The 16,788-nt window shown below is 34.8% G+C and overlaps 1 protein-coding gene across 15 annotated transcripts in view; it reads right to left on the reverse strand.

Annotated features, from left to right (window-relative positions):
• The window catches only part of BIRC6 (baculoviral IAP repeat containing 6), a 176,415-nt gene that overhangs the window by 41,237 nt on the left and 118,390 nt on the right, over positions 1-16,788 (reverse strand). For all 15 annotated transcript variants that reach the window (XR_004971887.1, XM_036334918.1, XM_036334915.1 and 12 more), the window contains 10 exons: positions 15,462-15,741; positions 13,636-13,892; positions 13,289-13,397; positions 11,921-12,142; positions 9,564-10,344; positions 7,130-7,273; positions 6,310-6,439; positions 2,431-2,562; positions 1,358-1,525; positions 133-306 (listed from right to left, as the gene is read on the reverse strand). Coding sequence is in view for 14 of the 15 variants with exons in the window: in XM_036334918.1 (XP_036190811.1) it covers positions 133-306; positions 1,358-1,525; positions 2,431-2,562; positions 6,310-6,439; positions 7,130-7,273; positions 9,564-10,344; positions 11,921-12,142; positions 13,289-13,397; positions 13,636-13,892; positions 15,462-15,741 (2,397 nt within the window). In the remaining variant the exon portion in view is untranslated. The remainder of the gene's footprint in view (positions 1-132; positions 307-1,357; positions 1,526-2,430; positions 2,563-6,309; positions 6,440-7,129; positions 7,274-9,563; positions 10,345-11,920; positions 12,143-13,288; positions 13,398-13,635; positions 13,893-15,461; positions 15,742-16,788) is intronic.

The following is a 16,788-nucleotide window of genomic DNA, read 5'->3' on the forward strand; positions in this document are numbered from 1 at the left end:
TTATATTTACAAATAACTCAGTCATAAAGAAAAATATCTTCATGTTAATATAAGAAAAAAACAAAGGTAAAGAGAAATCCCTGCCTCCTGAGATTACAGACTGTACTTTTTAAAGTAGTACCATACACATACCTTTCTCAGGGTGTAGTCTTTTAAAAGAATCTGTTTTTGACAGACTTGGGTCTGTGATAACTCTTGATCCCAATTTAACAGTCAGATCTATTGAGCGGTAACCTTGAGGAAGTTTTCGGTCATATAGGAGAGTTAAAAGTTGAGCAAGCGTCATTTCAGCAGGCAATGGCTGGCCTATAAATGACATTATTAAGTTAAATCTAGAATCCAAGTGGGATACATTTACTAGATTCACCTTACTCAGGTACTTAATGCTTTTACTAAATTATAGGTAGAAGTTTGATTCTGACACCGAATTCAAAACAATTTAAAAACAACCCTTGCAAAGTTTACAAAATTTAGAAGCTGTTTCTGACACGTGAAAACAATAAATGATGTCTATACAAAGTGTTAATTAGTCACTAACCAATCTCACTAAGATCTTCTGAGCCACAGCAAATAGAAACAAACAAACAAAAAACACAGACATTCCTATACATCTGTGGTTGGCAAATCTTTTCTATTAAAGGCTAAATAATAAATATTTCACTCTATGAAGGCCATAGGTCTGTGCTGCAACTACTAACTCTACCATTGTAGCATTAAAACACCTATGGACAATACATAAATAAGTGGGGTTAGCTATGTATTTCAATTAACAAAATTTTTTATAAAAAGAGGCATCCACTGAGCCAAACCAGTCAGGGCATCCAGTTGACCAGCCATAATTTGCTGACCTCTGCTATAAACAACCAGGTAAAGCTAAGAAGGAAAACCCATTTAAAGTTAGTTGGAATTTTGATTTGTAACAATACAATACAAAAATGGAGACACAATGGATATCACCTTGACCAATGGAAAGTAAATTGGTCAAAGAATATTTTTTAGCTGGGGAGAAAATACTGCTTAATTATCAATGACACATCTAAGGGTTTTACTATGAATTATTTAAAAGTTGCCTCACCACACTTCCTATATAACTTATGTACTCTCTAAAATATTAATTTTACTGATTATATTATGACACATTAACAGTGAAATTTAGAAAGTAGAGCAGAAGTGTGCAACATAATACAGTGATGTTTAAAAGGATATGGTCTCACTTCTCTTGGGACTTCATGGGCAACGTCAATAATTCATTTATCTCATCAATAGCACCAGATTAATGATGATTCTGGTAATTACACGTCTGATTTATATAGTTGTAAGATTATTAAAATTTATGTTTTATCATTGTGAACATTACCTGCCAAAAGTTTGTGGTACAGGTGAAACACTGGGACAGTAATTATTTTGTTGGCATTGTCTGCTGCTGAGGAAGCACTTCCTATTTTATCAGGCATTGCCCTCCCTCTCCTGGATGGTGGGCGCGGTGGTGTAGCTGACACAGCACGTTTGGATTGGGATTTCAGCCCTAGAAATAAAGAATCAGTAAAATTGTATATAGCCAACACACTAATGAAGTAAAAGTGTTTTTCTACAATATTTTAATAAAGCACCACATTCCTAACCAATGCCAAAAGAGAGAAATGTTTCTTCTAATTTAACGCCTGATCTCCTGATTCTATTAGTTCTTCATGAAACTCCACGAAGACATTGGGCTGCATTTTTTCCAAAAAAAATATTGTCAACTACTGTATTCTATGATATACAGATGGCTGTCCATTTATCATAAAGTAATTTTGTGCAAATATGTGTAGGAAATCTTATGTTCTTAATTTTTCTCTGATAGAATAAACTAACACAAAGGTCTACTATTTGAGGAGTAAAGTGAACTTTGTCTTCTGAACTAAAATCATCACACCTATGTCAAGGAATACATCCTCCCATATTACAAGTTATCTTGGCCATTTTTCTTCCTGCACCTAATGGAAAAAACTCATTTTCAACCAATTTTCTTTTAATTATTTTTTTTTCTAATTTTATGTAAGTAATGAACACAATATAAATAAAAACTGACGAATACTTTTTCATTTCGCTTCTTTTTAAAAAAACAGGGAGGTTACACAAAAATCCCTTAACACAATGGATTTGTAAGAGTATAATTCTCAGTACACTGTGAAGTTGAAATGCAATATGTAAACTATTCACACAAGCTCATACTTGATGACATATTACAAGCTTTGGACACAAAATAAGTTTCACTGCCAAAGAATAACAAATTTTCGATATAATAGTTTTATATTTAGTATTAAGAATCATTACAAGTCAGCTTTTTGCATTAATACTCTTTATTACATGAAATTCCTAGAAATATAAATTGTTATACTGTATAGAAAGACAAACAAAATCAAGATTATAAAAAAACAGAAAGCTTACCTGAAGCAACAACAACACTATAATTGTCCTGAAATCCATTTTCTGCCTTAACTTTTTCTTTCTCTTCATGGTTTTTCTTTTCTTTGTCATCTTTTTGTTCATTAATTAGTTTGGCAGTGATACTTGGTGTATCTGTGAGGAAATATTATATTATGTAAAATACATTGCTTTTCAAAGTCATTAAGAAGGGAAGTGATAAATATCTCAAGGGAATATTATATAATATTATCACTAACTGTCGATAAATGGATTTAGGACAAGTATTTTAAGACAAAGTCTGGAACTCACCACTGTTCTTAAATCAGCATGCTTAAAATCCAATCTCAAGAAAATATTTCATATTACTTCTAAAGGCAAGAAAACCATTACCATGAAAATCTGCTTTATTTTAGGTATAGTTCAATCTGCTTGCCACCTAAATCTAATCTGTTCCTTATAACATGCTCATCAAGAAAGAATTATTTTAAAGATAAAAAAACAGGCTTAGCAATGTTACTGAAAACCTGTAAAGGGCAAATACAAAATTCAAGCTCAAGATATATCCTAAAGCATTAGACTTTTAGTTATTCTAAAAATGGAGTATTAATGAACAAATTTTATTCACAGAGGTTGTTTCGCTATTTTTATTTAGTTAGAAAACTTACATAGCAAAGTAATATATTTTACTAGTACTTTAACATGAAATCCAAGTACTTTCATAGATAGTTATTACTCTCTGAATTAATATTTTCTTCCCTTACTTTGGAATATGGCATGCTGTTGGAAATCATGAAAATAATGGAGGCCATATAATGATCTGATTTAGTGATTAAGAAATCCAAAAAGCTTGAACTTTTCTGATATTAGAAATATTTTTCACTAAGATATGATTAATATAAATTCCCTTTTTACTTTTCTAACTTAACACAATTACGATCCTATGATTTATTATATAATGTCTCAGAAAGGTGAAATGATCCTATGATAAAACATCATCTTTTATATTAGACCCCTATTTTACAGCTTTCAAGTATCTGAAAATGTCCCAGTGATTTCAATTTTTAGATATTCTCCCTAACTAGATTGCCTTTAGACAGTTTCTGCTTTTGTGAAATAAAAAAATTTTGTAAACACTGTAACTAATAAATGCATAATAAAAACAGTACATTTTACTTATATACAAAAACAACCAAGAAACCCGAAATGGCAAAAATAGTTACACAAGTCAGAGTAAAATATTTAAATAATAAATAAAAATAAAAAAACTCATAGAACTAGCTCCTTGCATAGCCAGGTAGGAAACATGTAAAGACCATTAAATAATAAGAATTTATATAGTGTTACCTCTATAAAGCAATAAAAAATATCACTAAGAAGAGGTTTGTTCAACTTTCTGTTTAAAATTGTTTTGGTTTGCATTTCCACTCTGGCCAAGATAAAATAACAAAGATGAGATTTATTCTCCCACCTGAAATAACTAGAAATTAAGAAGATATATGAAATAATAGTTTTCAGACCCTAGGAATCAGGAAGGCAGGACAGTGATACAGGTTGAGCGATTACTCCAGCTTATTGCCTGGAGAGTTTCCCAGGCCATGCCTCAGCATAGCCCAGGAGTCACCTAAGGTGAGGATATAGAGCTGTAAAATATATACACACATGTAAATATATCATAAAATATACTGTCTAAAGATCAAAGATCATAAACACACTTTCACAGGACCAAAACACTATTAGAGGTTAAATTCAACATTTAAAAAAATGTTTTCTCAAGATAACTCTCTGTTGGAGTTTTTACTAGGATGTAGTGTTTCCAAAGCAATCACTTTATTTTTAAAAATATTTTAAATATGTTTTTATTGATTTATTAAATTATTACTAAAGGCCCAGTGCATAAAATCTGTGCACAGGTAGGGTCCCTAGGCCTAGCCAGCAATCAGGGCCAATCGGGGCCTCCCAGCTGCTGACCAGGGCCTCCCTTCCCTGGCTGCTCGCTGCCGTCTGGGGCGTTCCTTCATTCCACACCGCCCCCTGGTGGTCAGCACATGTCATAGTGAGCAATCAGTCTCCTGGTTGAACTCCCTTGGGGACAATTTGCATATTAGGCTTTTATAGATAGATAGTTGTTGTTTTTTTAAATCCTCACCTGAGGATATTTTTCCACTGATTTTTAAAGAGAATGGCAGAGAGAGGGGAAGACAGGGAGAAATATCAATGTGAGAGAAACACATCGATTGGTTGCCTCCTGCATGTATCCTATCTAGGACCAGGGTTAGAGAGGAGCCTACAGCCAAGGTACTGTGGCACAATCACTTCATTTTAAAAATTCTTAGGTAATAAATGGAACTTATCTGTAATAATAATACAATATGACATTTTATATTTTTTATTTGTTTTTTAATTGGAGAGAGAGATATATTGTTGGGTTGCCTCCAACCTGGGTATGTGCCCTGACCGGAATAAAACCGGCTACCTTTTGGTGTATGGGACAATGCTCCAACCATTTCAGAAAACAGCATTCTTTTATAGCGAAGATAAACCAAAAATGTTAAATTTCCAATCACTTTGAAATGTAACATTTTTCCATTATCAAGTTAAACATATGAAATCTCAATAATTGAATTTTAGTACTCTTCCCCACTGCCCTCCTTAATTTAACTAATTTCTCTTCATCATAGAGGGACATTTTCAGGGCTCTGTCAGAAAAACATTCATAAAGTCTAATTTTCAGAAAAGTAGCTGTAACAGATAAGGCAGACATTTTTAAATAAGAAAAAACATTATGTATACATTTATACAGTATTCTATCATTTTACTGTATAATTTGTAAAAAGATAAGAATTACAATTTTATGCACAGTTGTATTAGAGGCAGTAACTAAACCTGGAAAAGGATCTTTTCTACCTTATTTTCTCATAATAATCTCATCCATTCTCATGGTTTAATTTACCACTTATATATGGTAACAATTACCAAACTCTTCAAATCAGCCTTTTACTTTAAGCTTAGATTTGTACTTACAACTGATAAATGAACATCAGCAGCTTTTTCTGAGATACTGTTAACTTCCTTCAGTTATTAGTATTGCTTAAAACTGAAGCACATCCTCTAATAATGTACAGACATATGCTTATATTTACATTACCATGTAAACAGTTAAGTTTCCAGCTTGTTTTTAAACCTAACAACATACATAAGACCATAAATACTTTGAAGGGCAGAATATGTGTCTTGCTCATTATTACAACCCTAGTACAAACTATTGTGCTTACAAATAGCATGAATTCATTCACTGATTAGGATTGGTGATAAACTCAAACCATCCATAGTGGATTTGCATTCTGCCATCAAAACTGTAAGTTTTTAGTAGTTAGTAAATGTTGTTTAAAGGCAGTATGTGAGAGCTTTTGAAATACAGGTAAGAAGCCAAGGGGAAAAGTTATGTCTTCTTTATTCACTAACTATTATAAACAATAAAGTCAACAATCAATTCTACCTTACTTTCATCTTCTGAACACTCATTTATTCCCTAGATTTAGTAAATTTTTATTACTGTCATCCATGCTAATACTCTGGAATTCACTTACTATAAAACAGCCAGAAGGCTTATTGTGAGAAAATTCTATCAATGGCTACCCACAGCTTGTCTACATATCCAACAACCCCATCTGTCATTGCTACACATAACACTCATCACACCAAAAGAAGTATAGATGCTAACTTGTATTATACAATTTTTCTTCAGCTACTTACTCATGCCTCATAATATGAAGATATCTTGTTCTTTTCTAGCCATTAAAAGATTGCTGAGTGAATGAATGCAGTAAAATAAAGTAATAAAAGTAATAAAATTCCAAATACATATAACATAAAGTTAAAGAAAACTTAAGTCTGACTTACCTGACACCCTGTCAAGAACTTCTGATAATGTTGTTGACACTGGCAAGTGAAGTGTCCGGAACTTGTGGCCTGCTCCATACATTGGGTGCTGGATGACATGGCTAGTAGCATTGATTCTACCTTTGTATAGCTGAAAATTAATTCAAAATAAATCAAATGTGGTTATTTGAAATACATATTAAAAACATCTTTAAAGCATAAAAGACTAAAAATTCAACAATGCATACAAAATATAACGGACTTGTTTAATGTGTTTCTTTAAATATGGCATATTTATCTGCCTGTAATTTGTAGGTCAAGTTTTGCATTAGCATTATTGTACCTAATATTATGTTAGTTTTTCCCAAATCAAATTATACTATTCTACTAATATAGAATATAATTAGGTTATTCTAGGTAGAGAGGGCTATCTCAGAGATTTTTAGGTCCTATCATGAAGTATACAAGTTTTTCTAATTTTACTTTGCTTTATTAGAAATCAGAATGTAGAAATTACTGCAAACTTGATGTGAAATTATAAACTATTAGTTTTTGGGTTTTTTTAATATATTTTATTGATTTTTTACAGAGAGGAAGGGAGAGAGATAGAGAGTTAGAAACATCGATGAGAGAGAAACATCTATCAGCTGCCTCCTGCACATCTCCTACTGGGGATGTGCCCGCAACCCAGGTACATGCCCTTGACCGGAATCGAACCCGGGACCCTTCAGTCTGCAGGCCTACGCTCTATCCACTGAGCCAAACCGGTTTCGGCTGAAATTATAAAATGTCTTTACAAACAGCTAATCACTAAAATTTAATTTAATTGTTGAATACTCACTGGACAGGGAGACTGTAGAAACATTGTCACTTTCTCATCCTCTAGCATCAACTGCAAAAACAATCTACGTACAAACCCTGAAATGTTCCCCGATGTAGGAAGGTTCCCTCTTTGAGGAGATGCCTGAAAGAGTTCACAGAGAACCTGGCAAGACAAGAGATTTAAAGTTAAATGCCATGTTTATTTGTACCTTTGTATTTTAACTGAAAAAAGAAAATTAAGAGTGTGATTTAACAAGTATATGTGAACATATCATATCAGTAACTAAAGAATACATTATTTCATCTTAAAATACATGAATACAGAAGTAGGTAAGAAGTGCAACAAAAATTTCTGTGGAAAAGGGAAATTACTACTGTAGAGTTTTCAATTAATAAATACCCAGCATAACCAACTTACTGTTAACTTTGGTCAATATCTATGTGGTTACAATACAATTCTATCCTATATAATGAAAGCCTAATATGCAACTCCACCAAATGGCAGAATGATTGGTGGAATGATTGGTCGCCATGACACGCACTGACCACCAGGGGGAAGATGATCAACGGAGGAGCTGCCCCCAGCCCACAGGCCCCTGGCCAGCCAAGGTGGGTGCCAGCGAGGGCCCCCCGATAGCCCCACTGGTCAACCCACAGATCAGTCCTGATTGCCAGCCAGGCCTAGGGACCCTACCCATGCACAAATTTCGTGCACTGGGTCTCTAGTCTATAAATATATATATCTACACAACCATCCAACTGGTAGCTATGACATGCAATGACCACCAGGGGGCAGACGTTCAATGCAGGAGCTGCCAAGCTACAGTGACTTGGCAGCTGTGGTTCTCCGGTGACACACCCAGAACGAGAGAGGAAGGAGCCCAATTCCAGGGTGTGTCACCATGAGAATCGCCCTCTCACAATCCAGGACTCTTGGGAGGATATCAGAGAGCTGATTTTGGTCCAATCCCTGCAGGCCAGGCCAAGAGTTCCTACCAGTGCACAAATCTGTGCATCGGGCCTCTAGTATATGATAACTACATTTAAGATATAGAACCAAGCCTTACCAAGAAGCTGCAAGATAATAATTAGGCCAGAAAGCAATGGGACACAAAGTTTCATGCTATACAAAAGCACAAACCAAATTTTCAAATACCATATTCATGGCCTTGCTTATAACAATGGTAATTTAAGCATTTCGTTTTAATTGGGGACATTAAGGAGATATAGTTTCCCAATAATTACTTTAGACCATAAATTACATTACAATAATTCTCTTTAAAAAAACTTTGAGGCAGGCATTACTAGCCCCATCTTATGTCAAACAACTCACTGAAGCTAGAAACAATCAGAAAGGAGCAGAAATTGGCAGTAAGCCACTAGATTTACTCTTTTAAAAATTTATGTATTTTAGAAACATAGAAAAGAAAGGGGAAGGGGAGGGGAGGGGAGATAGAGATAGAGAGAGAGAGAGAGAGAGAGAGAGAGAGAGAGAGAAAGATCAATTTGTTGTTCCACTTACATTTATGCATTCACTGGTTGCTACTTGTATGTGCCCTGACCAGGGATTGAACTGATAACCTCGGTATAGCAGGATGATGCTTTATCAACTGAGCTACCCATCCAAGGCCTAGAATTACTTTTTTTTTTTTTTAATATATTTTATTGATTTTTTACAGAGATGAAGTGAGAGAGATAGTTAGAAACATCGATGAGAGAGAAACATCGATCAGCTGCCTCCTGCACATCTCCTACTGGGGATATGCCCGCAACCCAGGTACATGCCCTTGACCGGAATCGAACCTGGGACCTTTCAGTCCGCAGGCCGACGCTCTATCCACTGAGCCAAACCGGTTTCGGCCTAGAATTACTTTTTAAATAATTCTAGCTTTCAAGATTTTTGGCCCCACAGACTTAATAGAATAGAATAATCTTTTACAGTTTTAAAGTGACTTGTCAGGTGTCTCCTATGTTAAACCTACTCTAAATATCTTCTTCATGTCAATAATTGTAACAATCCAGTTACAACAAAACACAATGCCTCAGTACAGATGAGGCATTCAATGATCATCTTCAAGTGGTCAATCCTGTTCCAGCAGCTAAAGTGGTTTATGGGGGTCTGGTCTTCATATTTGGAGAGTTCTTAAAAAGGAAGAGAGCACGATGTATAGCTAGAATTTCTGTGATTTTGCCCACTAGCTCATCAAAAAGATTAACTGAAATATGTTGACAGTTGAGGGGAGGAAGGAGAAGATATCAGTACTGTGTGTGGTTTTTTCCCAGTACTGTATTTTATTTATGGTTTAAATTCAGACCATTAAATATACCCAATTCCAAACTTTAACACCATCTAGCCTTATATAATACATGCCCCTTTCGTAACTAATTTCACGAGGACTATTTGACAACATATTAAAATTACCTAAAACATAAGCCAGGTTTTCCACTCTTACCTGTGCCATCAGCTTTTGATTATTAGGGTGGCATGAAATGCACTGCAGGAAGAATGCCACTGTTGCATTCTCAATTGCTGTCCTCTGTTGAGCAGTCAATCCTGCTGTAGTAGCTGAAGAGAGAGATGCTGATCTTGCACTGGTCTGTTGTGCACCTAAATTATGTCCTCCAGAAGTGGACCCAGAGTGACACAATAAAAACAGAAGTGCTGTCCATAGTGGATTGACTTCTGAACCACCGAGCCAGTCTTTCATAACATGGCTACTGCCAACTTCTGTCAAAAACCTAAGAATAGGAGCAACCAGGTCTGCTGTGATAGGCATCTTATTGCATTGTTGTGGAACATGATGCCGCCTGAGTTTGTCCTGGAATGCATCTATTGACTGAGCAATGCTTTCCGAATAAGAAATGTGGCTAAAGCAGAAACTAGCCAGACTCCTCACAAGAAGAGAAGGCAAACCTGAGTCCAATAATTGTTTGATAGCTTCTGGAGACTGAGAAGAGGAAGCAAGAGTTGCCAAGTGTGATTCCGTTAGTGCAAGAGGAGCTTGTGCGTTTTTAGAGTCATCTGTTAAAGATGAACTAAGATCTTGCTTTTTGCTGTCATCTGTCATAGACAGTCTGTGGTGACACTGCATTGGAGGAGGTGTAATTCCCATCCAGCCCATCAGCAAAGAAAAATAACTTGGGTGTACGTGGCACATTGAGCAAAGTAGACTGTCAACAGCTTTTTTCAAAACCATATTGCAGGGAAGAGACATGGACCAATTGAAGAGTAACCTAGGGGAATAAAAGATACCAGGTAAGCAATGTGTACGTATCAGGTCTATGTACATATAATATATATTCTTATATTTATTCCAAATATTTCTACTAGAGATCAATCTAAACTCTAATGAAAACTATACTATTTATTTGACATAAATATGATTACATGATAAGAATTCAGGAATACTGCTCAGAATATACATTAAGTATTTAGGTAAATTAGAAGGTAAAATAAAAGTATAAAATGAGTACAGAAAACCAAGAGATCTATATTAAAATATTTCTACCATTCTCTGTGATCTCAAAAAAGTGACATTAAAAAAACAATGAAAAATTATACCAAGAAAATGTCTAGATCAAATTTGACAATTGATGGCTTAAATACATTTTTGCAAATCAAAAGTTATTAGTGACTTTCTTTTTTTAAAATATATATTTTATTGATTTTTTACAGAGAGGAAGGGAGAGGGATAGAGAGTTAGAAACATCGATGAGAGAGAAACATCGATCAGCTGCCTCCTGCACACTCCCCAATGGGTATGTGCCCACAACCAAGGTACATGCCCTTGACTGGAATCGAACGTGGGACCCTTGAGTCTGCAGGCCGACGCCCTATCCACTGAACCAAACCAGTCAGGGCATGACTTTCACTAATCAATCACAGATTATACCAACTGGTAGGGGCAAATATGACAATGACCGACTCCAAAACAAAAGCCCAACTTTTTATCAGTCATGGGACTCTACAAAAATAAATATAATATTCTGCTAAGACTTAGGAATGATCAGGCAGTAAGCTCAACAATGCATTAGCTGGGCATGATTAAGAAATGTTGGTAGTGGGAACTACTTATCAAAAGAACAATTGTAACAGGCGTCTAAAATGTAGTAGTAAAAACAATTAGTCAAAAAAACCTTCTGACATAGCAAGTCTTTCAAAATTTCTAGCTATACTTTTCGTCCACAGTTACACATTAAAGATAAAAGAATCTGATGGGTAAATGTGCAAACAGGATAAACACTATGAAATGTAGGGAGCATATACATTTACATTCTACTTTTAGGTTGGAAAAACAGGCAATGACATTAATACAGCAGTTCTCAACCTGTGGGTTGCGACCCCTTTGGGGGTCAAACGACTCTTTCACAGGGGTCACCTAAGACCATTGGAAAACACATATATAATTACATATTGTTTTTGTGATTAATCACTATGCTTTAATTATGTTCAATCTGTAATAATGAAAATACATCCTGCATATCAGATATTTACATTACGATTCATAACAGTAGCAAAATTACAGTTATGAAGTAGCAACGAAAATAATTTTATGGTTGGGGGTCACCACAACATGAGGAACTGTTGCGGCATTAGGAAGGTTGAGAACCACTGCATTAATATATCTTCTTAAAACATGAAGATAATTAAATTTTTGTAACATCTCATTTCAAAGTTGTACCTAACTATATTTAACTACTACTTTCAAAATATTATTTTTATTCCAATAAGCATATAAAATACTATTTCAAGTTAAAACCAAAGTAATTTAGTACTGGAGAGAAAAAGAATTTCACAAATCATACTCACTCAAAGAGGTCTCGGTCCAACAGTGCTGGTAAATCATACTCTACAAGGAGTTCATAACTGTGCCACAGAATTGCTGCTACACAGTGCAAATGAGAAGGAGATGGCATTAGCAGACCATACTCTATTGCCGAAGAGGTAGGGCACATATAGCTCATTCTGCCACTTCTCTTCATAGCAGCCACTCTTGCAGAATCACTGACCCATTTTAACAAGGCCTGAATTCTTAAAAGAAGGAAATGATATTCACATAACTAATTATATCATAACTGACATTTAATATGGATAAGTATCACCATTGTCCGAAATAAATATACTTACAATAACATACTAATGTTCTCATGAATTTTAATTTAAAATAGAAGGGGAAAGGAATTAGATAAGCAACAAGGATATAATAGTTCTAATTTTCCAATAACCTTTCCAGTCTTAACCGATGAAAATGTTTGAGATAACTATAATTCAACAAATAAACATTAATTCCTACCTGATTTATAACAAAATATATAACTAGAATTATAGTACATACAACTTAACAAACTCACCATCTCTTCTAAATTTTCTCTCACAACAAATCCATACAACCTAGAGTAGTAATCTGGGGCTAATTCTTCATTGCGCAGAATCACATGCAACATAGCATGTTTCATAAATCTAGTTCCCATGCATTAATATAGTAACAGCCGTGGGCAAACTACGGCCTGCGGGCCGGATCCAGCCCGTTTGAAATGAATAAAACTAAAAAAAAAAAAAAAAAGACCGTACCCTTTTATGTAATGGTGTTTACTTTGAATTTATATTAGTTCAAACACTCCATCCATGCTTTTGTTCCGGCCCTCCGGTCCAGTTTAAGAACCCATTGTGGCCCTCGAGTCAAAAAGTTTGCCCACCCCTGATATAGTAGCAGCCACTCACCCTCCTTCACTCTGAAAACAGAATATAAGCCCAACATATGTACTTTTACAAGTGCCACTCTACTCTCAATCCCCTGAAGCTGGGGACCACTATCTGAGAGTAAAAGAATGATTAAAGCAATAGTGATTTGAAGTTTAAGAAACAGAAAAGATACATTGCCCCTTCTTAAAACACTATATTTGTTTTTATTTGCTTTCAAATTTCTATTTTAAACCATCAGATTTTTTTTTCCAGGTAAGAGAGATAGGGGTAGGAAGGTATACGTAAAAATGTATATTTAATGCTCACAAAAACCTCTAGAAATTGCATCACATAAACTATACAGGTGAATATACAATATAATAAATGGTCTTAACTTTTATAAAATGATATAAGGAGAAAGTATTACAAATAACTCCACTACAAGTGATTGTATGTTTGTGTGACCTTAATTTAAAAAATGAGATTATTATATACCTGTCTTTTGTTCCAGTGTCCTGAGTTGTTCCAAGCTGATAAAGAATATCTATAGTAGAGTCAGAAGACAGCCCATTCAGTCTTCCAAAAAGCAAAGGGCTATTTAAATCTTGTAATAAAGAACAAAAAGGAAAAAGTTGTTAAAGAAGTAAATGGAATAAGATTTGCTCAATTTAATGTTATTCAGTAAAAATAACTCTTCTACAAATTGCAACAAAAAAGCAAACTCCAAAAATAATAAAGGCATAAATGGAAGTTAATTTCAGAAACAGCAGTAACCACAAATGGCATAATTCAAGTCATTGCTTTGCAAATGTAAAAGTTAAATTATCAAAGGTAATTGTCACCTGTAGGATCACTGCCTGATGCTGCACAATTTCTCAGCAGAATGTCTATAAGCTTCAGGCCAATTCTAGTGGACTGCAGGCCTATCTTCACAAGCACAACCTCAATGTTGGGTGAATGCATTCCACAGTATGGGGACATCAATAAGGCAGCACAAGTTTGTAGCAGATTAGCAGTAGGTGCAGCAGCACTTGCCATCATTCCTTCCAGATCACTTATGTGAGTTAGACAGTGATGTAATAATCGTAACCATCCAATACTGAAATACACAATACAAAGTGACTTATAATATAAATTTACATAGCTCAAATTATTTCAGGAGTAAAACAAAACTTCTTAAAGATCAGAATGCTATGTTCATAAATAGCACCAATCTATGTAAAAAAAAAAAAAGGTTTCAAATACTGCACTATCAAATAAAGAATAACTAAACAAAATATTTATGTGATAATAGTATTTTGAAACTATGTGCTTGCTTCTTTTGTAATGTCAGAAAATGTTGTTATATATACACATACTTATATAGGACCATAGACGTGAAAAAATGTAAAGTCTTGGCAGCTTGGGAATTAACAAGATATACTAAATTTTTTTATCAGGCAAAGCTTTCAGCAAAACCAGTTTAAAAAATTTCCAAACAACAAAGTATACCAGAAAAATGTAAATTAAAGAATATATTCAGGTCCTTGTTTGTTTGGTTAGTTTGTATGGCTCAAATACAACCCTTTTGCTAACTGGCATTTAGGAATTACCATATAAGACTAGATCCCTGGTCTATGTGGTCAATTTCTATGGTTTTCTATGGTTAAGTAGATTCCTGGTGATAGGCATTTGGATACTTTTTAAAAATATGTTTTTATTAATTTTTATGGAGAGAGGAAGAAAGAGAGATAGAAACATTGATGGGAAAGAACCAACATTGATTGGCTATCTCCTTCATGCCCCCTATTAGGGATCAAGCCTGCAACCAAGGCATGTGCCCTAATTGGGAATCAAACCGGTGACCTCTTGGTGCTTGGCTTGACACTCAACAACTGAGCAACACCAGCCAGGCTAGATATTCTTATATTAGACTCCAATCCAAGAAACTGGAATCCACCCTAACCGGTTTGGCTCAGTGGATAAGAGCGTCAGCCTGAGGACTGAAAGGTCCCAGGTTCGATTCCTGTCAAGGGCACGTACCTTGACTGCAAGCACATCCCCAGTGGGAGATGTGCGAGAGGCAGCTGATCGATGTTTCTCTCTCATCGATCTTTCTAACTCTCTATCCCTCTCCCTTCCTCTCTTTAAAAAATCAATTAAAAAAAAAAAAAGAAACTGGAATCCCATCTACATATATACCACATTATAGATCAGCTCAAGGTTTAAACACATATAAATCTCAATTTTAACCAGCCTCAAGGTTCTGCTTTGATAAAATTGTCTCTATTACACTTAAAAAAACACACACAATAAAACAGGTTCTTATATAGATACCTATTCAACAAAGAAATGCCTAAACCCTATAAAATAAGCCACAGCCCTGAAAGGTATGGCTCAGATGGTTGAACACTGTAACATGCACCAAAGGGTCACTGGTTCAATTCCCAGTCAGGGCACATGCCCAGGTTATGGGTTCCATACCCAGTAGGGGGCAAATTGGAGGCAGCCAATCAGTGTTTTTCTCACATTGTTGTTTCTCTCTCTCTCTCTCTCTCTCTCTCTCTCTCTCTCTCTCTCTCTCTCTCTCTCTCTCTCTCAATAAAAACATAATTAAATAAATTAAGTAAATAAACTACAGAGTAATTTCATAGAAAGCGTTTTTTTTTAGAATGAGAAATAAACATACCTTGTTTTAGATACCTGATCTTCAGATGGAAGAAAGGGATTGTTAACTGTGGCTGAAGAAGTGGTACCAAAAGCGGTGAGGCCCAATAACTTAATTTGTGAAAGCCCTAATGTGCTGGCATCTCGAGGACGATGGAGTCTAAGGCAGACAGCAGAGGCTACTTCTGCTTTTACAAGCTGAATTTTTATGTAGGTGAGACCACTTGTGACTACAGGAGTGGACAAAGGTAGCATATTTATCCCATCTGCACTCACTTCAACAGACACTGAGGATGGGCAGGCTGCAAAAGAGAAAATCAAACAATTACCAAAGAATAAGTTAACTAGCCTTCATAGGTTAGTGGAAATTCCAGTAAAACAGCAGCTTTCAGTTATATTCACAATTAAGTTGTCAAAAGAGCATTTATACACCAAATCATTCACTGACTCTCACCATACATTATTTTGAGTTATTTTCAAACATATAATATGAAATCTACAACATAATAAAAATAGTTTTTAAAAAATTCTAACATTCACTTCAAAAAAGAGTAACTAAAGATATACAGTCCACATGTACTTGACTCTCTATTTTATTTAGAATTATCTCCAATATGGGACATCTGATTAATATGTTCACTGTTGTCAACAATTTAAGAAAATTTTTTTGTCTTTCTTTCAAACCTTAGCCAAATATCCTGAAGAGTTTTTAAAATAATTTCCTTCTAAAATTTAAGGAGGCCTAATGAAGTAACAATTGGCAGTTGCTATGGGAAAGTGTGTTTTTTTTCCCTAACAACATGAAAGCCCATATAATAAATTTATTGATTAACTACAACAAACTTTGAACTCTGATTTTAATTTGGACAGTAAAACTAGCAAGTAACTCTTATTGTATGTCAATTACACACCAGGATTACAAGTCATATCGAGTATTAAATAAATATAATCTTCAAATCCTTGAGATAAGTATTATCCACATTTTACACAAGTTGACAGAGTAAAAGAGAGATTAAGTAAGCCAAACCCCCATATTAACAAATGGCATATTTTACATTCTAGTCCATGTTTGATTCTAAAGCTTATGTTATTTCTAATGGAAAACAATGTCTCTTCAATTTCTGCTCCAATCCAATAATAAAATCAAAACGTTTTATTAAGTTCTCCTTCGTAACATTCTTCCTACATCAATTCCCATGTGCAAATTCAAGCTATATTTTCAAAGCTACCATTTATATGAACCACTCTTTCTCTTTCCAAATAAAAGCAATTTCTTCCTCATCTTAGATTAACCCCTTAAACCAGTGATGGCAAACCTATGACACGCTTGTGAGAGGTGAGACGCGAAC

The sequence above is a fragment of the Myotis myotis genome, unplaced genomic scaffold (genome assembly GCF_014108235.1).
Source record: "Myotis myotis isolate mMyoMyo1 unplaced genomic scaffold, mMyoMyo1.p scaffold_m19_p_14, whole genome shotgun sequence".
NCBI classification, from domain to species: Eukaryota; Metazoa; Chordata; class Mammalia; order Chiroptera; family Vespertilionidae; genus Myotis; species Myotis myotis.